The sequence below is a fragment of the Eschrichtius robustus genome, chromosome 4 (genome assembly GCF_028021215.1).
Source record: "Eschrichtius robustus isolate mEscRob2 chromosome 4, mEscRob2.pri, whole genome shotgun sequence".
Classification (NCBI taxonomy): Eukaryota; Metazoa; Chordata; class Mammalia; order Artiodactyla; family Eschrichtiidae; genus Eschrichtius; species Eschrichtius robustus.
In genome coordinates, this window is record NC_090827.1 from 51,019,272 (window position 1) to 51,045,636 (window position 26,365).

General features: G+C 35.0%; 1 protein-coding gene across 3 annotated transcripts in view; it reads right to left on the minus strand.

Moving 5' to 3' along the window:
- The window catches only part of ARHGAP24 (Rho GTPase activating protein 24), a 514,100-nt gene that overhangs the window by 427,264 nt on the left and 60,471 nt on the right, over positions 1-26,365 (minus strand). The window contains exon 1 of one of the 3 annotated variants that reach the window (XM_068542698.1): positions 22,425-22,444. The exons of the other annotated variants lie outside the window; for them this stretch is intronic. Within the exon in view, the coding sequence (XP_068398799.1) occupies positions 22,425-22,428 (4 nt within the window). The 5' untranslated portion in view covers positions 22,429-22,444. Of the gene's footprint in view, positions 1-22,424; positions 22,445-26,365 lie in introns of those variants that run through there. 3 annotated transcript variants of the gene reach the window in all.

Consider the following 26,365-nt stretch of genomic DNA (forward strand, 5'->3'; position numbering starts at 1 on the left):
TATTCCTGGAGAAAACTTGGACAGAGCTCCTTGCGTCTTCCCACTCAGCTGTGAGATAATATCCCTTTTTTCCTAAGTAGAATTAAAGAATGGGAAAGTTCTAGAGATAATGGGTTAAGAAGTAATTTGGGGAAGGCAGCTATGCTTACCACTACACCACCAACGCAAGAGGCAATTTCTGAAGACAAACTAAAACCGCCAACAAAAACATGACTCTCATGAAAATGGGCCTCTGTGTCTGGTGTGCACTGATTGGGACCTGCTTGTGCAGCCCTGTGATTATTTGAGCAAACTTAGCCTGACACATGTTACAGTTTAAAGGGACTATTTTAAAAACCTCAGTGGAAGACATTTGTTTTACATATGTAAAAATTTCTCAAGATGTCTCTGCTCCCCTTTCCCCCAAAGTATCCCCTTGAGAGTTTCTTTGGCTGGTTAAGAATTAGTGCAGCTGAAAAAGCTTAAGAAAACAAAAAAAAAAAAAAAATGAAAAAAAGTCCTGCTTGGCCAGTGAGCCTCTTTCAAACTTCAGGAGTGAGTGGTGTGTTCCAGTCAACTGCATGATGAAGAAAATTTCAAGGTTATTGTGAACGAATATAAGGTCATACACACTGTCCATAGCAAGCAAATTAATTTATCATAGAGGATATATTAATCTACAGGTGAGAGGCTAAACCACCACAGTAAGAAGGTGGCTTTTGGGAGAGCCAGGGACAAGTGGTTAAGAACAAAAGACATTTTCCTGTCCTGAAGGCTTCCTTCAGGTTCTTGCCAGTGTTTATTCCTAAGCACTTTTTCAGAAAGTGAAAACTACACTCTTACCCTTGTATCTTTCATGAGGATATAAGGATACAGATTAATTAATAAAACATAGATTACTCCTGTTCTGGAATATTCATGCACAAAGCTTCTATTTTTTCAGCAAGATTCCAGAAAATAAGCTGTCTTTCTATCTAGTCTTTATTTTCACCACTAATTTTTCAATTAATTTATGTGTACACAATCCTAGTTATAAGTTCCATGAAGTTTCGACTGTCAGCCCTTGGCTGTTACGTTTCTTCCTTGAAGGTACAGGGTTAAACCTTGGACTTCCGGTTTCTTTGAATTTAGTCCTGCCCTTCCAGTTACAGGGAAGAAGCAGAGCTAAATACTTCTTATTTTGACCATTTCAACCATCCTCTCAGGAGTTTTGCCTCTTCCATTGGCATGCATTCTAATCTAGCTCCATCCTTGCTTTTATCGTCATCTCTTCAACCTACTTTTAAGCTTCAAGTAGGTCACTTGACTGCCGTCTATCTCATTCAATATCCACTTTTTCCTTTCTTATCCTGAAACATCCTTCTGATGAAAAGGCCCTCATCTCTACAAAACATCTTGAAACTTCCTTCCCTCCATAGGGCATTTCTATGGCAATCACCACTCACTGAAGGAAACAGTCTCCCATCGTGTGTGTGCATGTGTGTGACCAGACTGGATCATGCCTGATGCTTCAAGTTTGTTACGCCCTTAGGGCAGGAACTTTCATCGCTTTTCTTTCACAGTACTTGACCTAGTATAAAGAGCCAAGTAAATCTCACTTTAAATGAACAATAAATGCTGTATCATAATTTAGATAATAAGTATGCTTATCTAGACCACTCTAAATAATCTTTTTTGGTTTCCTGGTGTTTAAGTTGTTCACATCTACAAAACTTGCTATTTCATCATTACCTATTTACTCTTTAACCAAATATATTAACTTACAAAATTGAATAAGCCCTTAAAACAAACATTCCAACATACATCCACTTGCACACACACAAATCTAGAATTCATTGCACAACAACAATTTTTTTCTTTGCAGCCCTTCTTTTTTTCCCTCTCATATTAATGCTTTCCATTAAATTTGAAAAATCTCCTCTAAAAGGTTTCAAGGTAAATATCAACCTACCATCAATAATATAAAAAATACAAGTGTCCAATTCCACATTTGTCTACTATCAATCCTTAGTAAAAAAATGTGTGCACATTTGAACACGGTTTATGATTCTTCTTGCATGTGTTGTTTATAAGCCTAGTGAAACGAATGACAGCATCACTCACTGAACTCCTGGCTATAATGCCCATATTTTCATGACTTCAGAATGCAACAGAAAGTGTTTTAATAGTACTAGTTGTAACAATTCATTAAAACAGAAATGAAAACAGATTGTATGCTATCCCTAAGGGAAAATAATACCACAATTTTTGCTGGTTGAGTAAAGTTAAGTTTTACTAGGATAACCATAATTTTTATAGAGTCTTGATATTTCTTCAAAAATCAAATGCTTCAAATTCTACCCTTCATCTTTAAAATAAGGATGTTGGACTGGATGATTTCCAACTATGGTCCCTTCTTGCACCCTGAAATCTACCATCTCTGTAATTCCATAAGCATAAGGACACCAGATATCCTCAACACTTAGTACAAAGTCTGGCATATGGTGAAGCTCGATCAATGTTTGATGAATTAATAAATTTTGCAATAGGTTTGGTGCTAGATAAATAAAAGTGAACATGATCTCCCTCTGAAACCTGATCTCGCCCAACCCCCAATCTTAGGAAAGGCTACCATGATATGCCCAGTTGGAAAAAAAAAAAAAGTGATCATTTTAGATTCCTGATTCCTCCTCACCCTGAATATCAAATGTACCTGTAAATTCAGAAGATACCTCCAAAAAATATTTCAAATCTATCCAGTTGATTCCATCTCCATCGCCACTCTATTACCCAAGCCACCATTGTCTTTGACTGGATGATTCTAATAGCCCTCCAACTGGTCTCATTGCTTCCATTTTTAACCACAAACACAATGAAACATGCTCACACATGTTTCATTCTCCACAAAATAGCCAAAGTGAGCTTTTAAAAATTAAATCAGGTAATGATTCTCTACTCTTAAATTTTTGATTGGTTTCCATTGTACTGATTTTAAAATCTAGAGTCTTAACCATGGCATACAAGGTTCTGAATCATCTGACACCCATTTGCTGATCTAATCTAACCTCATACCATCACCTCCTCATTTCCCCCCACACCACACACACACACACACACACTTAAAAGCTCTGATGCAGTAACACCAGGTTACTTTCAGTTCTGGAAACACCCAAGCTCCTTTATGCCTGGAGTTTTGATGCTTGCTGATCTCTGCCTAGGCTGTTCTGCCTCATGCTCTTTACCTGGCCCACCTCTTCTCATCCTTTAAGTCTCAGCCTAAAACCTACCTCCTCCAACCACCATTACGAATCACCTAGTGAATTAGCTCCCCTCTTGTTATTCTCTATCACTGAATTCTGTCCTCTGTCTTCCTGACACTTCTCTAAATTGCTGTTTGTTTAGCTGTTTATTGCTGATCACCCTTGTAGGATCCCATATGCTTCAACAGGTCAAGAACTTGCTTCTCCTCACTGCAGTATATCCAGTGCTTACTTGGTACTCAGCAAACAATTGCTGAATCAAGGAATGAAGCTATGTAACCATCACAATAGAATTCCTACAAAGAATATTTTGGAAAGTTGTGAATTTCCATTTAATGTCTTAAAGAAGATGGTCTACCTTAAGAACTTGATTTTTTTTCCTCCTTTGACACAGGACACTTCAATTAGCATGAAAATTGTTCTTAAACACACTGTTAAAATCATAAAACTTAAGTGATCCTGAAATTGCCCTTTCTGAAGAAATTCAAAACTGCACCTCTTAGCTTTGGCAGGAAATACATGTAATCAATTCTGGTTTTGCATGAAGGAAAGTATGGTTCACTCACTCAGATTCTCAGAGAATGTTTTAACTAATCTCCACTGGGAAAGTACTTTCCCGTGGTCAGTCAGTGGCAGCTGGGTTGTGTATGAGATGCCAGTAGGACCATCGACCTCAGTATTTAACAAAGCAACAAAACAGTAACATAAATAAATGGTTACTCTAAACTAAAACAAAAGCAGAATTAAGTTAACTTGTGTATTCATAGCCTTAATGATAGCTACTGTACCATGCTGGAGCTCAAAAAGATCCCATCATTTGATGGGCTAACAGATTTAAATTATTTTCCAGGGATGGAAACTGGTTTGTACATCTACTCGTATAGTACTTTTTTGCAACCAGATGAGCTAGGAACACATGCTGCGAGTATTACATGGTGCGACCAGAAATGAAATTCATGCTCTTAACAGAATTTTCTAGAAGTCCAACAGCCACACGCATAGGTATTGATATTTGTAACTTTGTTTCAACAAAGAACCTATAAACAGGCACATAAACAAAGATGTATCTAAATAGAATGCCATATGCCATAGAGTTGCAATGTGTTCGAATTTACCTACAAGATGACAATGTTCAGCAAACACAAGAGAACGGCAAAGGAGGAGGAAGCTAGAGGGAAAGAGGAGGAGGGAGAACAACTTAAACAGCGTTCCACCACAATGCCTCCTTTACACTCAATGAACATGTGCTCCCACATATGTGGGACTAGCGGGAGGTGCATTTTTACAGCCAGCATCAGCTCCCTCAGCTCTGGTGGGGAGAGTATCGCACCGCACACACGTGATCCCAGAGCTTCAGAGTACACACGATTTCACACCACATGGCTGCTCAACACAAATAAACTACTCCAGTTGTTTAAAGAACAGTGATCTGTTCTGTTGCTAGGAGAGAAAACAAATACAAAACCGGCAGAGTTGGTAAAATACTGCAATTTGTGAGCAATTTGTGTAACTTTCAAGAGTCATTTTGTTCACATCCAATTGTCACCTTTTGTGTTGACGGTGGAACCTAACTCCTTTGTAAAATGAATGTGATTGCACTGTACATGATGTATAACTACAGAGGGCCAATATTTATCTGAATTCTAACCCATTTCTTATTTTAAAAAAAACTGTTCTGTATCTGTTGCTAACATGCTGGTTTGACAAGCAGTAGTACATTTTTTTGAGCTGTATGCCTAAATGCTGGCATATAGCCTTTCTATAGGTAATGGTTCACACCACAAAAACACACACAGGGAATTATATAGTATGTGTACATATGTGTATGTATTCATTCATATGTGTGAATGCAAGTGTGTGTACACATATATGCATACATGTGTGTATGAACATGCATGTGTGTGTGTATGTGGGTATATACACATTGTGTGTGTCTTCTCCCTAGAAAAGAAAACCCTTAAAGGCAACATATTTATTAAGATTCTTTTCTCATTTTTTAAAATACTAAGTTCCATGCCACTGGAAGACATGTAAGGATATTCCTGCTGATCTGACATTCTTTGATGAAGCAAAGAACATAAAAGAGCTTTGCCATACGAGGTTCACTGAACAAACTGGTCGTGGTATACTACTGTCAACCTATGAAATTATATTTTTATTTTTATTATTTACCAGAACATTTCTTTAATAACTGCAATTATTTACCTGATTAGAACTTAAAACTCTTTAAAAATTCTAAATATTTAAATAATTTCAGGACTGATTTCTCTCTCTCTCTCTCTTTCCCCAAGCAGGCACTAAGGAAAGGCCATATGAACACACAACGAGAAGGTGGCCATCTGCAAGCCAGGAAGGAAGCTTTACCAGAATGTGGCCATGCTAGTACCTTGATCTCAGACTTCCAGCCTTCAGAACTGTGAGAAAATAAATTTCTGTTGTTTCAGCCATCTAGTCTATGATATTTTGTTATGGCAGCAAGAGCAGACTAAGACAATGCACGTTTACAAAAAATGTGCATGAAAATATTTAAAGAATTACATCTTAGTAGCCTAAGTAACCGCTAACTAAAGAAAACTGATGAGTGAAAAACAGTGCACTTTCTGTACCTCGCTCTCTACCACACCACCTCTCCACTGGAAGAATGAATCAAACTGTGATACCTACAAGGGAATCAGCACTCTAGATCCCATATTGCAGCGGATCTAGTGGAGATTGTTTTAGCTCCAAGATAAATTCCAGGAGGCCAAATCTGTTTTCAGGAAGCAATCGAATTTTTAAAAATACTTTGAAAGGGTTTTCCACACTTGGCTGTTCTCACTGTGTGATTAACTTCTATTCATCCTTCAGCTCCTCTACGAAGGCTTCCCTAGAGCCACTGCCATCCCCAGTCTGGATGTTCCCCTTCCACAAGCTCCCATGTCACTCTGAACAGAGCCTTTGTCACATGTGGCCATATGCTTATTTCTGTTCAGTCTTCTACACCAAAACTCTTGGAGGATATGGGCTCCCTGAACCCTCCACACCAGCATATACTAAATACTCAAAGGTTTGTTGAATAAATGGAAGGGAATGAGGAATGAATGAATAAACAAATGCATCGGTCAGTCTTTGGGGCCTAAGAGAATGGACCTCAGAGGACTCAAGGCTCCCAATTTTTGCAGTGCAAAAATTTGATGTTATAGACACCAATGAAAGGACTTCAGTCCAAATTCTCCCATCTAAATACAACCTTTTAAGTTTTTAGTGGCTTAAAGCTAAACCAAACTTCAGAAACTGTTGAGCAAAGAGAACTCCCATTTGTCTCACTGGAATTATAACTCGAGTTAAAAATAAAGAAACATTTCTTCTTAAAAATGAAGAGTTTAAGTGTGAAGAAAACAGGAGAACTGAAAAATGTACAATAGTCATGAATGCAAAGTTTAAGATAGTCACCAGAAGAGCATACCTGGGGGAAACTTAACAGTAGTAATTTTGTAAATGTGCAGTTATTTTCCTGAAGAAACACTAAATATCCTGTTCCTTGATTCATTTGAAATTAAGTTGTCCAAAACAACAGAGAATACACAATAATAGAAAATTATGTACCTGTTGGGATGGATCAGGAATGTCAATCTACATTTTATATTTTAATATAAAATATAAAATATTTCCATATTCATTTGGTAAGAAATCAAAATGACTTAATGGGATGAACCATTTGAAAAAAAGTTTAAATATTTATTTGTTTTTGTTGTATGTTTAATGCCTCAGACTTTGTAGAGAGAATCTGCTCCTTCTTAAGGAGGTTTTAATTCAACAGGGAGAAAAGTATTTTAATATATATTTAGATGTGTTCCCCCACCACCACATCAGTATCTGAAGGATTAGTAAAAAAAAGAAAACCACTGGAATTCCCAAGGCTGATAACCTGAGTAGAAATAAAAATCAAATCAAAACAAATGCGTTACCATTGATGGAATTGAGAGAAATGACAGATACGTGGCAAGTGTGCAGCTACTCTTAAGCTCATGACAGACATTATTAATTAATCACAGTTCTCCTTCCTGAGGGACCTAGATGCACCTCCAGATGGCTTCTCAATACAGCACTCCAGACAGTCACAACAAATCAATCATATGTGAACAGGAGAGAGAGACTCTTCGTTACTTTGATTCTGTAAATAAACCAAGAACTGAAAATATCCCCCTAACAGAAAATAGAAACTCAAGTGCTCCCCGAGAGAGAATGCCATTTGAAATGAGAAAAGAAAAGAAAATCAACTTATTTTTTTTCTTTTTAAATTGAGGTATAAATGACATAGTATTATCTTAGTTTCAGGTGTACAAAATAATTAATCAATATTTGTATATATTGCAAAACAATCATCACAAGAAGTCAACTTAATATCAATCACCATATATAGTTACAAATTTATTTTCTTGTGATGAGAACTATCAAGATCCACCCTCCTGGCTACTATCAAATATGCAATACACCATTATTAACTATAGTCACCATGCTGTACATCACATAAAAATACAAAACGCTTCTCGAATTTGCAGGGCCCATGCTTATTTCTCTGTAGTATTCCAACTTTAGTAAACGTGCTGCCAAAGCAAGCAGGAAAGTCAACTTCTTTTAATGGAAAAAACGAATAGTTTGCTGAGAGCTCTAAGATGGCAACTATCATTGCATCATATGGCCACAAAGAACAAAGCAAACGGATCTGAAGCAGGGAAAAGGAAATAGGAGTTGAATGTCCCTTGTTCTATATTAATTAACCCCATCTATGACTAGACCCTTAAAAATAGGATCAGAAAGCAGATTTTATAAACAACTCAATTTTTAAGCTTTTGTGTGTCTTTCTCCTCCCTCCTAGTTCATTTTTCATTGGTAAAACTTTATTCTGAAAAGCTGTCTCAAGGAACAAAGAAAAGAGACTTTCCACCTAAATCTGAAAATTAATGGGATTATAGTACCTAGAGGATGGGGCAGCAATGGCAGCCATGAAGGGGAGCTTTTGTACACAGTCGGCAGAGTGAAGAGAGCAAAACTGAAGCAAGTGGAATGCTGAGGAAGACAGTCAGGCTAAGGTGGGAAGAACCTTCCCAGCTGGGTCCTCCTCTCATAACAGGAAAATAACCTCTGGGCCTGTCAGTTAAAGAGGTCCTCCATCTCTATCCCCTGATGGTCACATTTTTATACTTAGACAAAAGACTGTCTAAAATATTACTTTTGATGTCAGATTTCTTTAGTGAATCCAACCCAGGAAAGTCAGTTATGCTGTCGATTACATTATCATTTCAAGGCTCTCTATGGGGCCAGCTTTTTACTCAACCACACTTCAAAGAAAATATTATACAAGTAGGTAACTTTGGCTGAGGTAGTCATTTGTCTACAATGAACTCTCAAGTTTTCTCCTTCAAATGTAAGCCTTGAGGTGCTTAATGACTTCCAATAAGAGCCACTTCTTTTATTGTCAATTAATCCTGTGGGTTGAACATCATCAGCCTTGCTTTAAAGCTCTGGAAAATTATGGGCACTCTAAGTATATAAATCTTGTCCTAATAACTGAACCACAGTTACTCTCCCAATGATTTATTATATTGAAGTATTGACAATCCAATTTTTTCATTATAATTTGAGGAAAGTGGGGACAGGTCAAAATGAAAAAATCTGACTGCTCTTCCACTTCATTCGGCATCATTCACATTATGATGGACTTTGATGTGTTGAACTTTAATCATTTAGAAGGTACATTATTCTCATATAATTTGCATACATTTTAGTTCTTCAAAGTATCTAATTAATTCACACTTCAGTTTTAGAGGAGCAGAATAGAAATCTAGCTTTACTGCACCTGAATATATTTAATTAAGAGTTCCATGAAAGATAAATAAATCCCATATATAAAGAGCCATTTTTTAATTTAATTTTTTATTTTATACATTGTAAAAAGCCATTTTTTAAAAATAGGAATCTTGATGGGACATATAATATTTGGAATGTCCAGAAACCTATCCTTGGGGAACCCTCTCTCCCTCATTCCATGTTGTTTCTGATGGTAGTACCATCCCACTGCCATAGGGTGGGCCTGGACTTGATTACGCCTAGGTTCTGAGCTCCCAAGCAACAGTGACCAGCCCAGGAAGAGGGCATGTGACTGAAGCAGTGCCAAGTAGAGTCCTTCCTTAGGACAACTGTAGTGACGCTGGAAGAATGAGCATCTGTGATGAATGAGGCTGACAGCATTCATCTCCCCTGGCCTGTAGAGGAAAGTGGTCTGCACAATGAAGTGATGCAGAGATAAGCAGATATGAGAAAAGACTAGAGAGAGCCCTGGAATATCCATCCTAGTTCTAGCTCCTGAACTCCTGGCCTTTGTGTATCTTCCTTTGATCCTATGAGATATGTCTTACTCTGCCCGGCAAAGTGAGCAAATAAATTCCCATTTGCTTAATCTAGCTTGAGTTGGTTTTAATCACTTGCTACCCCAAAAGTTTTTCTTAATATCCAGGAAAAACACAATGAAAATATGTGTAGGAAAAATTTCTTTAAAATAATGAAAATCTAGGCTTACAACACATAGAGCTTCCCCTACCTTGCATCATACACAAAAATTAATTCAATATGGATATTAGACCTAAATTTAAAAGCTAACACTTCCTGAAGAAAACATATGAGAATAAATTCACAACCAGGGATGAAAAAGTTATTTTTTAGAAAGGATATATAAAGTAATAACCATAAAAATTTATAATTTAGAAATTATTAAAAGTAAAAACTTCTGTTCATCAAAAGACATCATTTTAAAAAAAGGAATAGGCAAGCCAGACATTGTTTGAAAATATTTGCAAAACATATATCTGCCAAGAGACTTACATCCATAATATATAAAGGATTTCTACAACTCACTAATAAACAGACCAAAAAAAAAAAAAAAAAGTTTAGAAAATGAAAATAAATTAAATACCCTTTACAAAGGAAGATATAGAAATGTCCAATAATCTCACAGAAAAGTCCCAACACCATTAGTCATCAGAGAAACATATATTAAAATCACAGTAAGATACCATTACATAAACATTTGAATGGCTAAAGTTAAAAACAGTTGACAACACCAAGTGTTGATGAGGATATGGAGCAACCAGAATTTTCAGACATTGCTGGTAAGAGCGTAAATGGTGCAACCACTTTGATAGAAGGTTTGGTAATTTCTTATGAAATTAAACACATCTTTACCTTTGATTTTACCAATTCCAATCAAAGATGTTTAACCAAGAGAAATGGAATCCATATGGTCACAAAAATATTTGAATGAAAATATCCATAGTGGTTTTATTTATATTAGCCTCAACTAGAAATCACTCGATGCCAATCAGCAAGTGAGTAGATAAACAAATTGTGGCATAAACATACAGTGAAATACTCCTTAGCAATAACAAGAAACAAACTATACATATACATAACAACACAGATGAATTCCATAGTTATTATAATGAGTAAATGAAACCAGATACAAGAATATACACTTCATGATTCCATTCATATCAAGTTCTAGAATAGGCCAAACCAGTCTATGATGATAGAAATCAGAAAAATGGCTACTATGGAGTGGGTGGGAAGGGGCACAGGGGATTTTCTAAGGTGATGGAAATGCCTTATGTCTTTATGGGATATGAGTTATATGGGTACAGACATCTGTCTAAGCTCATGAATTGTACATTTGAGATTTATGCACAAATTATGTTGTTCTAATAAATCTTACCCCTAAAATAAACTGAAAATATTGAATTCTAGTCAGTGGGATTGCTTTTTGCTATGAAATGGATTAGCAATTCTGAAATTACCTTCTGAGTATTCCAAGTTGAGTAAATAAATATGTATGTTGAATGCAATGGGAAGCCAGGTTTCTCATTGTTGGAAAAGGAAGTTACGAACATGGAAATGGAAAGATGAGAATGTATCCTGTGTTTGAGATAGAATTAGAGATATCAGCATGAACTCTTGGTTTTTATTTTTTTAATAAAAATTATATATATTTATGGTGTAGACCATGATGATTTGGTATACATATACATGGTGAAAAGATGAATACGGTCAAGCTATTAACATACCATCTCCTCACATAGTTATCATTTTTTGTGTGTGATGAGAGCACCTGAAATCTACTCTCTTAGCGAATTTCCAGTATTTGATAAAGTATTATTAACTATATTCATCATGTTGTAGCTTAGATCTCTAGACTTATTCATCCTGCATAACTGCAACTTTGTACCCTTTAACCAACATCTCATGATTTTTAATAGATAGGTACACAGATACAGAAATAAATATAGACATATATTTACTAATGCTGCTCACTGAGAGAACCCTGAAGTAATGACACACCAGGAGCGAGCAATAAATGAGTACACCTAGCATCCAGATCTTGACTTCTAAACACCATTTACTAGGAAATAGAATCATGGTTACTTGGATAAAAAAGATTGATTCCAGGGCCTCACCAGGAAAAGCACAAGGTGATGCTAGAATAACATGTGCTGGAAAGTAAGGAAATTCTCAAGAATGACGGAAGAATATTGAAAGGACACAGAGGCTAGTTTGAAGTGGTTTTCACTGGACAAATACGGGACAATTTGAAGATAAGAATAAATAATGATAGTAATAGATCATACCCATAGAATAAAACAAGAATACATGAGTTCTACTGATATAATAAACAAACAAGCAAACAAATAAACAAATGGAAGATGTGAGAAAGCTCTTCCTTTCAGTAGTATGTCAACTAATAAATATGGAAGCAATAATGAAGTTACAAATTATCAATGAATGCAAAACCTAGTTGGTAAATGTTTGGTGGGGAAGACATATTTACATAATCTCAAAGTACCTTTCCACAAATTAATCCTAATTTAGAAAGGGTAAAACAGTAACTTTACTGTGAAGAAACCTGGCAGACCCAATGCGACCAGAGTTTACATCATCAATGTTGGAATTAATTGACATCATGAGCCTCTTGATGGGATGCTCTGAGAAGGACACATTATCACTTCTGTGGTGGCCCTGCCAAAAATGCATAACCTAAACCTAATCATGAGGAAACATCGCACAGACAAAAATTGAGGTACATTCAACAAAATAACTCTTCTTCATTCTTCAAAAATCTCAAGGTCAAAAAAGACAAAATGGTTAAGGAACTGTTCCAAATGAAAGTACACTAAAGAGGCATGATAACTCAACAGAATGCTTGACCCTGGCTTGCATCCTGAGCCAAAACAAAACAGAGAAAGGGGACATTATTGGGAAAATTGATAAAACTTAAATATAAACTGTGGATTAGATAATATTTTTCAATGTTAAATTTTCTCATTTTGTTCATTGATAATTATGTTATCAAGGCAGTTATGTGACTTGTTTTTAGGAAATACACATTCAAGTATTTAAAAGAGATAGATGTCTTCAACTTATTTTCAAACAATTCAGAAAAAATCATAAATAAACATATATATAAACACATATATAAACGAATGATAAATGAAACAGAATGTAAATAATTGGGAATCTGGGTTAAGGGTGTTAGAAGTTCCTAGTACTATTCTTATAACTTTTCTGTAAATGAGAAAGTATATCAAAACAAAGAGTCATACAACACATATGCTTCACTGTATGCTGGCTCAAACGAGAATCAAATTTTGTTTTTCATTTAGCCACCATGAGTAAGTCTCAAGTATGTTACTGTAATTGAAAAGGTACTACAGCAGGGCAAAAAACCTGTACTCAGAAAACTATAAGATACTGATGAAAGAAATCAAAGATTACACAAACAGATGGAGAGATATACCATGTTCCTGGACTGGAAGAGTCAATATTGTGAAAATGGCTATTCTAACCAAAGCATTCTACAGATTCAATGCAATCCCTATCAAATTATCAATGGCATTTTTCACAGGATTAGAACAAAATAATATTTCAATTTGTATGGAAACACAAAAGACCCAGAATAGGCAAAGCAATCTTGAGAAAGAAAAACGGAGCTGGAGGAATAAGGCTCCCAGACTTCAGACTATACTACAAAGCTACAGTAATCAAAACAGTATGGTACTGGCAGAAAAACAGAAATATAGATCAATGGAACAGGATAGAAAGCTCAGAGATAAAACCATACACCTATGGTCACCTAATCTATGAGAAAGGAGGCAAGAATATACAGTGGAGAAAAAACAGTCTCCTCAATAAGTAGTGCTGGGAAAACTGGACAGCTACATGTAAAAGAATGAAATTGGAACACTCCCTAACACCATACACAAAAATAAACTCAAAATGGATTAAAGATCTAAATATAAGGCCAGACACTATAAAACTCTAAGAGTAAAACATAGGCAGAACACTCTTTGATATAAATTGTAGCAGGATCTTTTTTTGATCCACCTCCTAGAGTAATAAAAATAAAAGCAAAAATGAACAAATGGGATCTAGTTAAACTTAAAAGCTTTTGCACAACAAAGGAAACCATAAACAAAACAAAAAGACAACCCTCAGAATGGGAGAAAATATTTGCAAATGAAGCAACTGACAAAGGATTAATCTCCAAAATATACAAACAGCCCATACAGTTCAATATCAAAAAACAAATAACCCAATCGAAAAATCGGGGGGAAGATCTAAATAGACATTTCTCCAAAGACATACAGATGGCCAAAAAGCACATGAAAAGATGCTCAACATCACTAATTATTAGAGAAATGCAAATCAAAACTACAATGGGTATCACCTCACACTGGTCAGAATGGCCATCATTAAAAAATCTATAAACAATAAATACTAGAGAGGGTGTGGAGAAAAGGGAACCCTCCTACACTGTTGGTGGAAATGTAAATTGGTACAGCCACTATGGAGAACAGTATGAAGTTTCCTTAAAAACCAAAAATAGAACCATCATATGACCTAGCAATCCCACTCCTAGGTGTATACCCGGAGAAAACCATAATTCAAAATGATACATGTACCCCAATATTCACTGCAGCACTATTACAATAGCCAGGACATGTAAATGTCCACCAACAGGGGAATGGATGAAGAAGATATGGCACATATATACAATGGAATATTACTCAGCCATAAAAAAAGAACAAAATAATGCCATTTGCAGCAACATGGATGGACCTAGAGATTCTCATACTGAGTGAAGTAAGTCAGACACAGAAAGACAAATATCATATGATATCTCTTTATATGTGGAATCTAAAAAAAAGGGTACAAATGAACTTATTTACCAAACAGAAGTAGAGTCACGGATGTAGAAAACAAACTTATGGTTACCAGGGGATGGGGGGGAGGGATAAACTGGGAGACTGGGATTGACATATACACACTACAATATATAAAATAGATTACTAATAAGAGCCTGTTGTATAGCATAGGGAAATCTACTCAATACTCTGCAATGGACTATATGGGAAAAGAATCTAAAAAGAAAAAGAGTGGATATATGTATATGTATAACTGATTCACTTTGCTGTATACATGAAACGAACACAACATTGTAAATCAACTCTACTCCAATAAAAATTAAAAGAAAAGAAAAGGTACAACACTAAAAGTTAGTAAACATGGTTTTGGAATTAAATAGCTACCTGACCTTAAGAAAAGTCTTTGATTTTCTTGGTCTCAGTCCTCTGAGCCCCAAAATAAAGAGGTTGAATGAACTATTTGATATCTAAGATTTCTGTTAATTCTACAATGTTGTGATTCTTAGAAATGGTCTTTTAACAGCATTGTACGTCTAGAGGTAACATGATTAGTAGGAAAATTTTTCTAGTTCAGTTACAGCTAAGACTTCTAAAGGAAAAAGGACAGTAAATAGAGTAGAAGTCTTGTTCTATTCCCAGCCCTCTTTATTGAATTGCTATGCCATTTTAGCATCTTATCATTTTATTTTTTGAAAATGTTATGCCTTAATTTAGAAGACTATAAAAACAACTACCACTGAAAATCTGTATGACATTTTCTTTGCTTTTATATAGAAATATGATTTTACTTGTTTAATAAATAATATTGATATATAGTGTTTATTATACACTCATTATTCTAAGCAATATATATGTGTACATATGTATTTGTGTATATGTGCTTGTGTGTATATATATACTCATTTAATCCTCAAAACAATTCTATGAAGTAAGTATGATTATTATTTCCACTTTACAGATAGGGAAACTAAGGTACCAAAAGGTACCTACAGTCCTACCGCTAATAAGTGGCTCTTTAAAAACAACCATGCATTCAAACCTAGGCAGTGTGGCTGCAGAGACTGTGTCTTAATCACAATTCTACATTTCCTCTCAAATATTACAGAGAAATAAACTCTAGCATAGAATAGCACACACATTTTAATAAGTCCATGAGTAAAAGTGATCTGAGTCATAAAACTATTTATGTCATAAGAATAAATATATATATGTTTTATGTGTATATATACATATACACACACAAAGGAGAAGCAAATCTGTTCTTCAAATATGTATACGTGTGTGTGTGTGTGTGTGTGTACGTGAGAAGGCTCATTTTCCAGATCTATCACTAATATATTCTTACCTTGATATTTATGCACATATATTTCATTTTGAGTTTTTACTTTTAAAATTCTAATACTGGACAGACCCTTCCATGTGAACCGTTTGCCACATTGACTTGTTGCTCTTTCCCCTTCAGCAGCTTGAAAGCAGTCAAGTGAAAAGCTCAGAAACTGCTGGTTGTCCGTTCTTGGCAGAGGGCAGCAAATAAAGCCCCGCCTGCTGCAGCACACTTGACACTCTTAACCCAAGGAAAAAAGAATGAGGCTCGTGTGCTTGGTACTTTATGAGAAAATTAGCAGTGAAAAGGACAAGTTCCTTTTTGCCTTAAAAAAAGAAACTATGGAACACTGTGTCATTTCAGTTGGAAAAGTACAAAGTTAAAAGTCCTAAAAATTTTATTACAGCTTGACTAACACCTGTTCCCTCACTGCAGGTGCCAATATCTGTAGTCACCTGCTTAGCTCAGTAAGGCCTCCCTAGACGCTGGAAAATTACTCATGCTAATCCCAAACTCACCTTTCATGAGATCTAGGTTGGATGAAAAAACAAAGCTGAAAGACTTAAGCAAGTATACTTTTAAATGGAAATGGAATTATCTGAGAGAGAGAAAAGCCAGGAGTGACAACAGTAAGAATAGGAACCCATAATGTTTTAACATGTCTGACATATTACCTTGCAAAAAATAATAATAATCACCAATATTTATACATAAGGCTTCTCATAAATTTCATATAATCTGAATTCCATACATTCCTTATAATCCATATAATTCCTGACAGAACCCTTAAAAAGCAGGACTGATGTCCCTGTTATATGTAGGATCCAAATGGCTAAGGTGACTTGCTCAAGCCATAAACCTAGCAAATATCTGAGCAGGTATTTTTTTAAGAAGATGCTGTTTTAAAAGAAGATGTTCTTTTTTCCCACCAAACTACACTGCTTCATACTTACAACATCACCTTACAAAGACCACACTGTATACTTACTAGCATTCCCCAAAACTGAAGGGACAAACACTGTTATGACAGAACAAAGAGTGAGCACTTAAATATCTATTACATCATAGCTTAATATTGTTATAAAAAATGTATAAGACAAAATTAACAGACTATTGAGGAAATATTCTAACAATATTTATTTTTCATAGAGCTGCTTTGGAATTTTAAGAATTTAAACATAAAATGTAGATATTACATAAAGGGTCACTTATAAAAATTCAAGTATTAGCACAACTTCAATTACAATCTTAGAGTGAAAAAATAAAACATGTTTTAAGGGTTGCAGAAAAATTCTTCTTTCCAACATGGTTGTGAAATGTAATACTCGGGTTAATTAAATATGAAGTCTAGTAATGCCTTTTATAACATGAACAGATGGCCAATTTCCAATTAATTAGAAAAATAATCATAATTATCATCAAAACTATAATAAACACAATTCAATCTTGCTTTGCCATTCAGAATCTCGTAATACTATAAAGGTCAGTTACCAGGATTTTTATCATTAACAGATCGCTAAATAACCCAGATTCAATCATCATTTTTCTGCTGCCCAGCTAAACCAACAGTTAATGATGGTATTCTTCCTGCTCCCACAGCTAAACTGTTCTTTTTTCCTATCCTCCCTCCCCATTCTCTCTATCCTAACTAGCTTTGTTCTACTCTCACCACCACCCCTTTTCCTCACACCTATATGATGACTTCATTCTTTGATGTTTCTAAGGGCCCTTCTCTTGGTGCTACTGCCAGACTGATCATTCTTAAACATGTATTTTATACAGTCCAGAACCTTCAAAAGCTTCCAACTGTATAGCACATTATGTTTAAATTTAGCGTCATTTTCAAAGTGTCATAATCTAACCCAGTTTACCTTTCCAATTTACTGTTCATTACTCCCCCAATAAGCACCTATGAAGCAGTCATCCAAATCTGTGTCTCAATTTAACACAAACACACAGTGCTTATTCTTACCTCTTCCTTCATGGAACTTACTACAACTAAAATAATCGTTCTTCTTCATCATCGTAATCATCATAATCATCATCACTATCAACAGCAAATATGCATATTACTTAACACGCACCAGGCAATGTCATTAGTGCATTATACTTTTTATATAATCCTCACAATAACCTTGTGAAATAGATACTATTATAATCATCCTCATTTTACAGAAGGTCTAAAGCAGTCAAGTAACTCATGCAAGATCACGAAGGTAGTAAATTGTAGAGCCAGAATTCAAACCAGCAGTTTGGTTCCAAATTTTACACTCAACCACGATCTATATACCTCTGTCAGTAATGTAATTAGCTATTAATTATTTCACATATACTACTCTTATCTCTTTAATTATAAAACTTATTTATAAGAATTTTATTTCTTCAAGGGGCTTCTTAATATAAGATATAGAGTTAGCCCGAAACAAATGTTTCTAAGGGAGACCATTTTATTCAAAGAATAAACGCAAAGATCCAAGAATTATGATTAGTCAAAATGTATAGAACTACATCTTCTGTCACCAACAAAGTCCTCTGAATCAGGACTTGTCTGTGACAAGAGCACTGAGAGGATGGAAACTGGAGCATGGGCCAGGCAGTAGCTGCTTAAGGGATTTCTACATTGGAGAGGCTGCAGGACAGCTTTCTGCTTGTATGAAAGACCAGAGATTCAGAAAACTTGCTTTGAAGCTATAGTTGCCAAACAAGGATACTTACTGAGATTGTAGGTTGTAAACCAATAAAAAGAGCAACACTTCCTAAAGATGGTCTTACTTATTCTCTGCATAAGATTGGGAAAACATAAATAACCCATATTAGTTAAATTATTGTTAATTTATTAAGTATGGGGGAGGGTGGACAGCACCCCACCAACCCCTCAAAACTTTATAGTGTCACTAGTGACTGATCATGCTGATGAACTGAAGGAAGACTTAAGTAAAGACTTCACGATGCTTAGAAACAACAGTCACTTCTCTTGCTTTCAAATGAAGCATACAACTTTTGGAAATAAAAGAGAAAATTCTTATGCACAGATATACATATATATAAAATGCATGCACATAAAGAAACTTGAGTAGAACTTTTTGTTTTTTCTAATAGGTCAACAGGCCAGGCTTCTATACTCTCTAGAAGATTAGACTCATTCTTCAAGGTCCAGCTCAAATGTGAACCCATCTGTGAGGTTTTCTTTTGCATGATTAATCACTGCTTCTTCTGTATTCTAACAGCATTTTATAAATATCTCTATTGGATTACATGGTATAAAAACTACTACTTAGAAAATGTGCAGATCTTGACTTCTAGACTGCTACCAACTCAAATGTGCATCAACAAATGAACAGATAAACCAATTTGGTATAATCGTGCAATTAGTACAACTCGGCAATAAAAAGGAACTAATTATTAATTTGTAAAACAACATGGATAATTCTCAAAAGCATTAAGCTAAAGAAACCAGACACAAAAGAATACATACTGGTGCCAAGAACTGCGAAGGATCTGAGATTTTATTCAATGTGTAAGCTTGTAAGTTTCATTCATGCTGGCAGAAGACACAAGACTCTTGGGTCACAGACAAAGGACTTTGTAACTCACAGCAGTAGGATTAGCTAGAGTACCACACCTGCCCAAACAGTGGGTTATGTTACAGGAGAGGAACCTGGGAGCTTCGGGAGCCTGAATCCATTATAATGGGCAGTAAGCCTGCCTGACTTTACCCCAAAGGGACACATTATCTCTAATGCACTGAACAATAACAAACTTGCTCTTTTCTCAGGAAGAAGACATTATCTCTAGCTTCCGAGGTTGTTCACTATACAAACACCTTTGGAAAAAACAGTACCTCTGCTCACAAAAGACATGCAGAATCATGAAAGACTTATGGAAAAATATTTCCTAGTCACTATATGTGTTCATTCATATAACATTTCTGGAATAGACAAAACTAGTTTATGGTGGGGAAAAAAATCGTAACAGTCATTGTTTGGAGCCAGAGGTGACTATAAAGGATCACAAGGGAAATTTCTAGGGCAAAGGTAATATTATATATCTTATATGGGGTAATGGTTACAAGAGCAATATATATATTTGTCAAACTCATCAAACTACACATAAAAGTATATGTAAATTATATCTAAATTATGTATGTACAGATTGGGTATGTAAATTATATCCAAATAAAGATGATGTAAAAAAACTTGCTGATCATAAGTTTTAGACTGCTATCATCTCAAGGGCAAGGACTGTGTCTTATTCATCTATCTTATGATTACTGAGACGAAGTTAACCAACTGAATATTCTTAGTAAGTTCTCATAAAGGCTGGTGGCACTGAATTATTAATAATGTTTAAAAGGGGCCTTTAAGTATTCTACCTTGTCCTATGTTGATTTGAAATGCCATCACATTAGATTTTTTAAAGTTATTTGGTTGTGTTCATTTATAAATATTAATACATGTGAATATCAGTGAGCCATTAAAAATTTGTATTTTAAAAAATAAAATCTCTAAATACTAAATTATTTTGATGCAGGTTAGTTTTAATAATGGGATGATTTGCTTAAAAAGATGAAAATGTTTGCTAATCATAATTAGGTTATTTCCATATCATAAACCTAGTTGACTAACTCCTTTAGAAACACAATACTTTTCAAATAAATCTTCAGAATGAAGACAGTAGAAATATATTTGAAATTTGAAAGTTGCAAAGATTTTTTTCTGATTTTCCTTTCACTTAACCAATTTAAATTTAGTGGAAATACCTGCTGTCTATTAGGTGGTAACTTAGGCTAGCAAAACCTAAGAAACAAAAGTTACAGCCTTAGTTTCCATTAATAACAGAATTTTCAAATCTCTTCTTCTCAATATATACTTTGGTATGATTTTTATAATTTATTTTATAGATGATGACTATTTATTTTTTCAAAGAATATATTAATGTGAATTAAATAATTCCCCTAACTTATATTAAAGTATCCTTTGAAAGCATTAAGACAGTGGATCTAAATAAAGCTATAAAATGGTTTGCCATCTTAGTATATATTAAATTGTATGTTAAAAACTTTGCCTTACTCTTATGTTTTATCATGTTATCCTTCATTTTTTCTAATTAAATATTGTAGCAAAGCATACTAGGTGATGCCAAGAGTTAATCACAATTCTAAAGAAAGTTTTCTGCAATTGTAGATGCCTACAGGTAAACAAGGGCAAAAGAAGAGTTTTAAAACTCAAATAAGCAAAACTTTTTCTAGATACCAAAACCCAGCTTACCCTAGAGAATACATTCAAAATTTAGCAGGAAAAACATTATTTTTCCCTATAGGAATCTCTTGGCTCTATATGGATTTTTATACTTGAATTGTTTTTTGTCCACATTCTTTCAAACTAAAGTTCTATATTTTCATTGCTCAAAATAGACACTTTCTGCCCTGGACTAGAGTCAAAAGTCAAAAGAGGAAAATAAAGAATGTTAAAGTATGAATGGCTGAGCATAAGAGGGGAGACCTTGCATCAAGAGTCGATGTGTGTTTCTTTAATTGTGTCTTAAGCCCGATCCTTATCTTACCAACCAGATGGAAAACTTCTCAAGGTCAAGGATTGTGTTTTGTAATCTCATGCATAGCCCAGAATTGAATGTGAAGTGGGTACTCAATACTGCTTGTCCATTGATTGAAATGCAAATGATAGAGAGACTATTTAAAAAAAAAGGTAGTTATATAGAGTATCTAAGATAGTAAAGATAATTTTCCTTCTCTGGATTAATTTTTCCTTGAATAAATTGGAAACAAATAAGGCTCTTTCCCAAAAAATGTGCTTGGGATATCATGGCTTCCCATATTGCATATAGTAGGAATGCAGTAAATTCTTGTGGCTTTGAATATTAATTTTTGATATAAAATTACCTAGGACCTGAAATGTTCATAAGATATATATATATATATATATTTTTACTGAAAACGTAAATAGTCACACATATTTTTTAAGTGAGTATGTATTTTTTGTCACAAAAAGGCACTATCCTTCAAATCACATCAGCCAAGTTAACACATTAGTGGTAATTTTTCATTGACAGTTTTATGAAAAAGGAATTCGTCCTCACTCTTTCTCATCTTTCTTCAAGATCTTTAGTTAATTTAAGTTCACAAGATGTATCCAAAGTCCCCTATTACAAAGAAATATTGTTTGTCATAATTATGACCATTTATTTATTTGGCAAAATAAATTTTGGAATCTGAACACTAAATCTCCTTTGTGATCAAAAGCCCCCATACCTTTTGTTTACCAGTTAAAGCACCAAATCAGTAATCTATTACAATTAGGTAGATATTTTGATAAGAGTTTCAATGAGTAATAAAAAAGGTATTTGGAACAGATTTGAAAACAAAATATAAGGGACCATTCATGATATGAGTGGCAAAGATAGTACATTTTAATCACTATACAGTATATTTTCAGTGATGTGTAATTATATCTAAAGAAAAAAGTACAATAATATATTTCCATCTATATTTGGTATGTGTGTATGGCCCGACGCTTATGTTGAGGGTGCTAAACAATGATACAATGTAGCATATTATCTGATGTATCTTCATGTCCTAGACTAGGGATATAGTATAGGGATCCTATATTAAAGATGGAAATATTGAAATCTCACCCATCTAGAGGTGATACTCCTGGGCACGTCAGCCATCAGGACATGGAAACTACACCCCCCAATAAGGCACAGGTCACCTGCAAAGAAAATAACATTTGGGTGATGGAGTGATCCTTGAGTCTTTATCCAAAGAACTGAAGGCTTCCTCAGGGAAGCATTTGCTGATCTCTCTGACAAAGTTTTAAGTGTTTATAGGACCATATGCCTCTCCTCTGTGGCAGTTGCCACAAACATAATTTTATATTTATCTATGTGGTTCTCTCATTAATGTCTATTCACCTGAGCAGACCCTATGTCCTCTGAGAATACTATGTCCTTTTTGTGTGGAGACAGGATCATAATTGTATCACTTCAATGGAAACAGTGCCTAGCACATAAGAGAGTCAATAAATATTGTCAAATTTGTTGAATGAATTAAACACAGATGAACATTGAACACTAGAGATGTAACCTAAGTCAGGGTATATCTGTTACAATTAACGTCAAGAGACACAAGGGATCACCAACTGGGAAGACTGAAAATAGAGCCCTTCATGTTTTAAATATTCAAGAGGTGAGCAATGGGAGAATGTATGGAAGAGATGGCTAAGGAACTGCCAGAAGAGTCAGCATTTAGGACAGGGGTATGAAGGAAGTCAAAGAGGAAAGAACTGTAAGAACGAATGATGTACAGAGAGAAGCATCAAGGCTAAGTAGGTGGGAAACTGCAGAAGGACCACCAAGTTTCGGGATTGGAGGTGACTAGAAGGTTTAAGCAGAAAGAGTTTCAGAGTGATAGAAATGGAATTAAAATGGAAATGGGAAAAAAATGGAGGTAGTGAGTATGGACTAGCAAGTTTACTTTTCCAAGAAAATCAATAGTGAAGAAAATAGAGAAATAAAGCCATAATTTAGGGATGCAGGTCTTTTAAACTGCATGAGGGACTAAGAGACACATTCACAGACACACACACATACATCAAACTGCATCATAGAAGTTTTGTGTAAACTCTATCTTAGTCTCTTGGGGGGTGGGGTGGGGAGAAGAGAGTTTATGAAGAATTTAATGGGCATTAGGAAGGGCTATGTGATTCAGATGTGAAAACATTCTGCTTTGGAACTGATTATTCTCCATAACCAAATCACATCCCTTCTTGTAAGTTTTTATGGGTTCCTTTGTTTTAATCATCACTAGGATTGTCAATGAGGTAATGTGGAGACTCATTTCTGCCTTAAATCTCCTGAGCCCTTCCTAACCTGCATTCAATTTGTGTGCTACCAATCACATGGTAATTGCCAATTTCTACGTTGTTACGTATTTACCATATAGCTGACTCCCTCGTTTCAATTAGTAGTGTTATATTTATTGAATTGAATGCATGCTCTTCATACATAAGTTGGATACTTTGTGTCTGACTTGCAATAGTGAGGAATAATTCTGGATATAATGGCCATTTTTTCTTCAGCCTTTTATTTTTAACTTCTTACCATTTAACAAAAAGGTGCAATTTATTTACCATCTATTAAAAAGTATGAAATAAATGAAGCTATACAAATAATGCATTTTTGTGCTTCTAAACATGAATGGAAAATCTATCAGCTAAATTTGAGGCATTTTATAATTATATTTTGCAACTGAGCTCTAGGAAATAACACACTTGGACTTTGAGTTGGACTGTGTGTGTTCTACATACTTCAACTCCTTGTCTTGGGAGACATTCAGACCCACTTAATTAAATACACAGCTTTAAGGATGTTATTGTCTTTAACTTGTAAACACAGCCAGAAAGCAGCCCAGCAGATCTTGGCTAAATGTGATTTGAACTGGAGGGAGAACAATCATGATCGCCTTGTTCAGTCACTTTTATCTACTGCCCTGAGGTCACTACTAGTGCCTTTGATTAGGTTGGAAAAGTAGGGAAGTCAAAAGGTGTGATCCCACTGATGTCACATATGTCTGATTGGCAACTGGAGGCTTGTACAAATAACCTTATGCATAACTAAGCATTAACATAATATGGGGACTAGCTACTACGCTCTCTATTTCACATAGCTGATCCTGTGTTTTCAGAAGTCACTAATTTTTCCTTACCATCCTTCTTTGAACCCTCACATATTTCCATCTCCCTTAATCTTCTCCAACTACCTTCTCTCCCAATAAACAGACCAATACATTCTACCTGTAACCAGGCAAATCTGTCAACACACTGGCCCCTTTTGTTGTCCCCAACTATTATGCATCCTTTTGTTGGAGGATGTGACCAGAGAGCAGACCTTCGTGGTCTGACAGAGCTGTGGCGAGAGCCCAGCCCAACCACTTCCTAGTGCTGAAAACCTAAGGCAGTTATTGACAATAACCAGTTAACAACTTAAAGATTGATATTAATTATTCATAACTTAAGGAAGTTATTTACAAAAGCCAAACTTGCTGATTATTGTGTGATTTGCATAAAACTGGGTGTATCCAGAGCCAAATGAAGAGAAGGCAGTCAATAATACTTTCTTCTTTTCCCTGGTATCTTTTTCAGGTTACCCCAAATTTACCTATCCTTACTGTAACGCTTTTCATTTCTATGTCTAATTTTTATATCTAATATATAAGACGTATATATATATATACACACACACATCTGCTATAACCTCCATGCTAGTGTTGGCTGCTTCACAGGCTTCCCTAGACTAGTTCTGTTTTTCTCAGATCATTCCACTCATTTATTCCCTTATCCAGGACTTGCAGACTTCTCATTCTCCAATTACTGAGCTCTCACGTGCATGTTGAGCAGGTTCATTGCTGTATAGGTAAAAGCATCTCAACTAAGGTTATAATGTCCCATATGTCCTCTGTATCCTGGGAAGAGAACAACTTAACATAAGCTAGTTATTTAGTTAAAATCTTTCTCAGATTTTTAAATTAGTAATTATCATAATATATTTAGAATATTAAATGGGATTTTATTGCATTTGAGTGTACACTGATTTTATAGTTACAATAATATGTATAATCACATAATAATCATATCCAAAAAAAACACAAAATTTGCTAACATCTTTATGTTTGGCATTTGGCAACTGAAACAGTGGTTGAGAGGTGTATTTCAGATTATATAAATAGCACCCTAGAATCCAAAGGTATATTCTACCCCCGCTCATGAGGCAGGATACCCCTTTTTCTATGCAGTAAACCATGAAGAATAGTTTAGCCTATAAAGCTGATTAAGTGCTAAAAACTACATTCTCAAAGGTGTGGAACAGCAGAGAGTTCATTTTAGAGAATATTTTCATTCAGACTTGGATTGCTGAATGCATATCAAATAAAATAGACAATTAAACAAAGCAACTTGACTGACAGAATAATATAAATTTTAGGTCGAAAGTAAAAATAATTAAAAGGAAAATGTAGGAAAAACATTGAATGCATTTCACTGAAGTATACTTACCTAGCTAGAAAACTAGGATATTTCTTTATGGGCAAAATTAACAATAAAAACAATAACAACAAAAGGATAAAAATGACGTCCCCTCCCTCAAGATGAGAATTAATATGGAGGTTTCTTGATTCATAGGAAACATTTCATCTGAGAATTAATACTATAAGCCCACTCACAAACATATCTAGTAGCTACTTTTTTTAACTCTCTGCTAAATACTCCTACTATATATTTTATCTCAGACTGTTAGAATATTTTTAAGGCTTTTATAAGCTCTCACATATACAAAGCAAAACACAAAACCATGACCTTGAAGGTGATTTTGTTCCAGGTGTCACCCCATGGTCGTAGCAGAGAGTTTTCCTCTCCCAAGTCAACACCTTTTGTTAACAGAACTGGCTTTTGTCTATTGAGAGCTGCCACTGATCAGTGACTAGAATGAACTCAGGAACTCAGAAGTTTTCCATCACTGACAGAAAGCAGTGGACAATATAAAAATAGCATTATATACTAAGGATTTGTTGAGACTTCCTA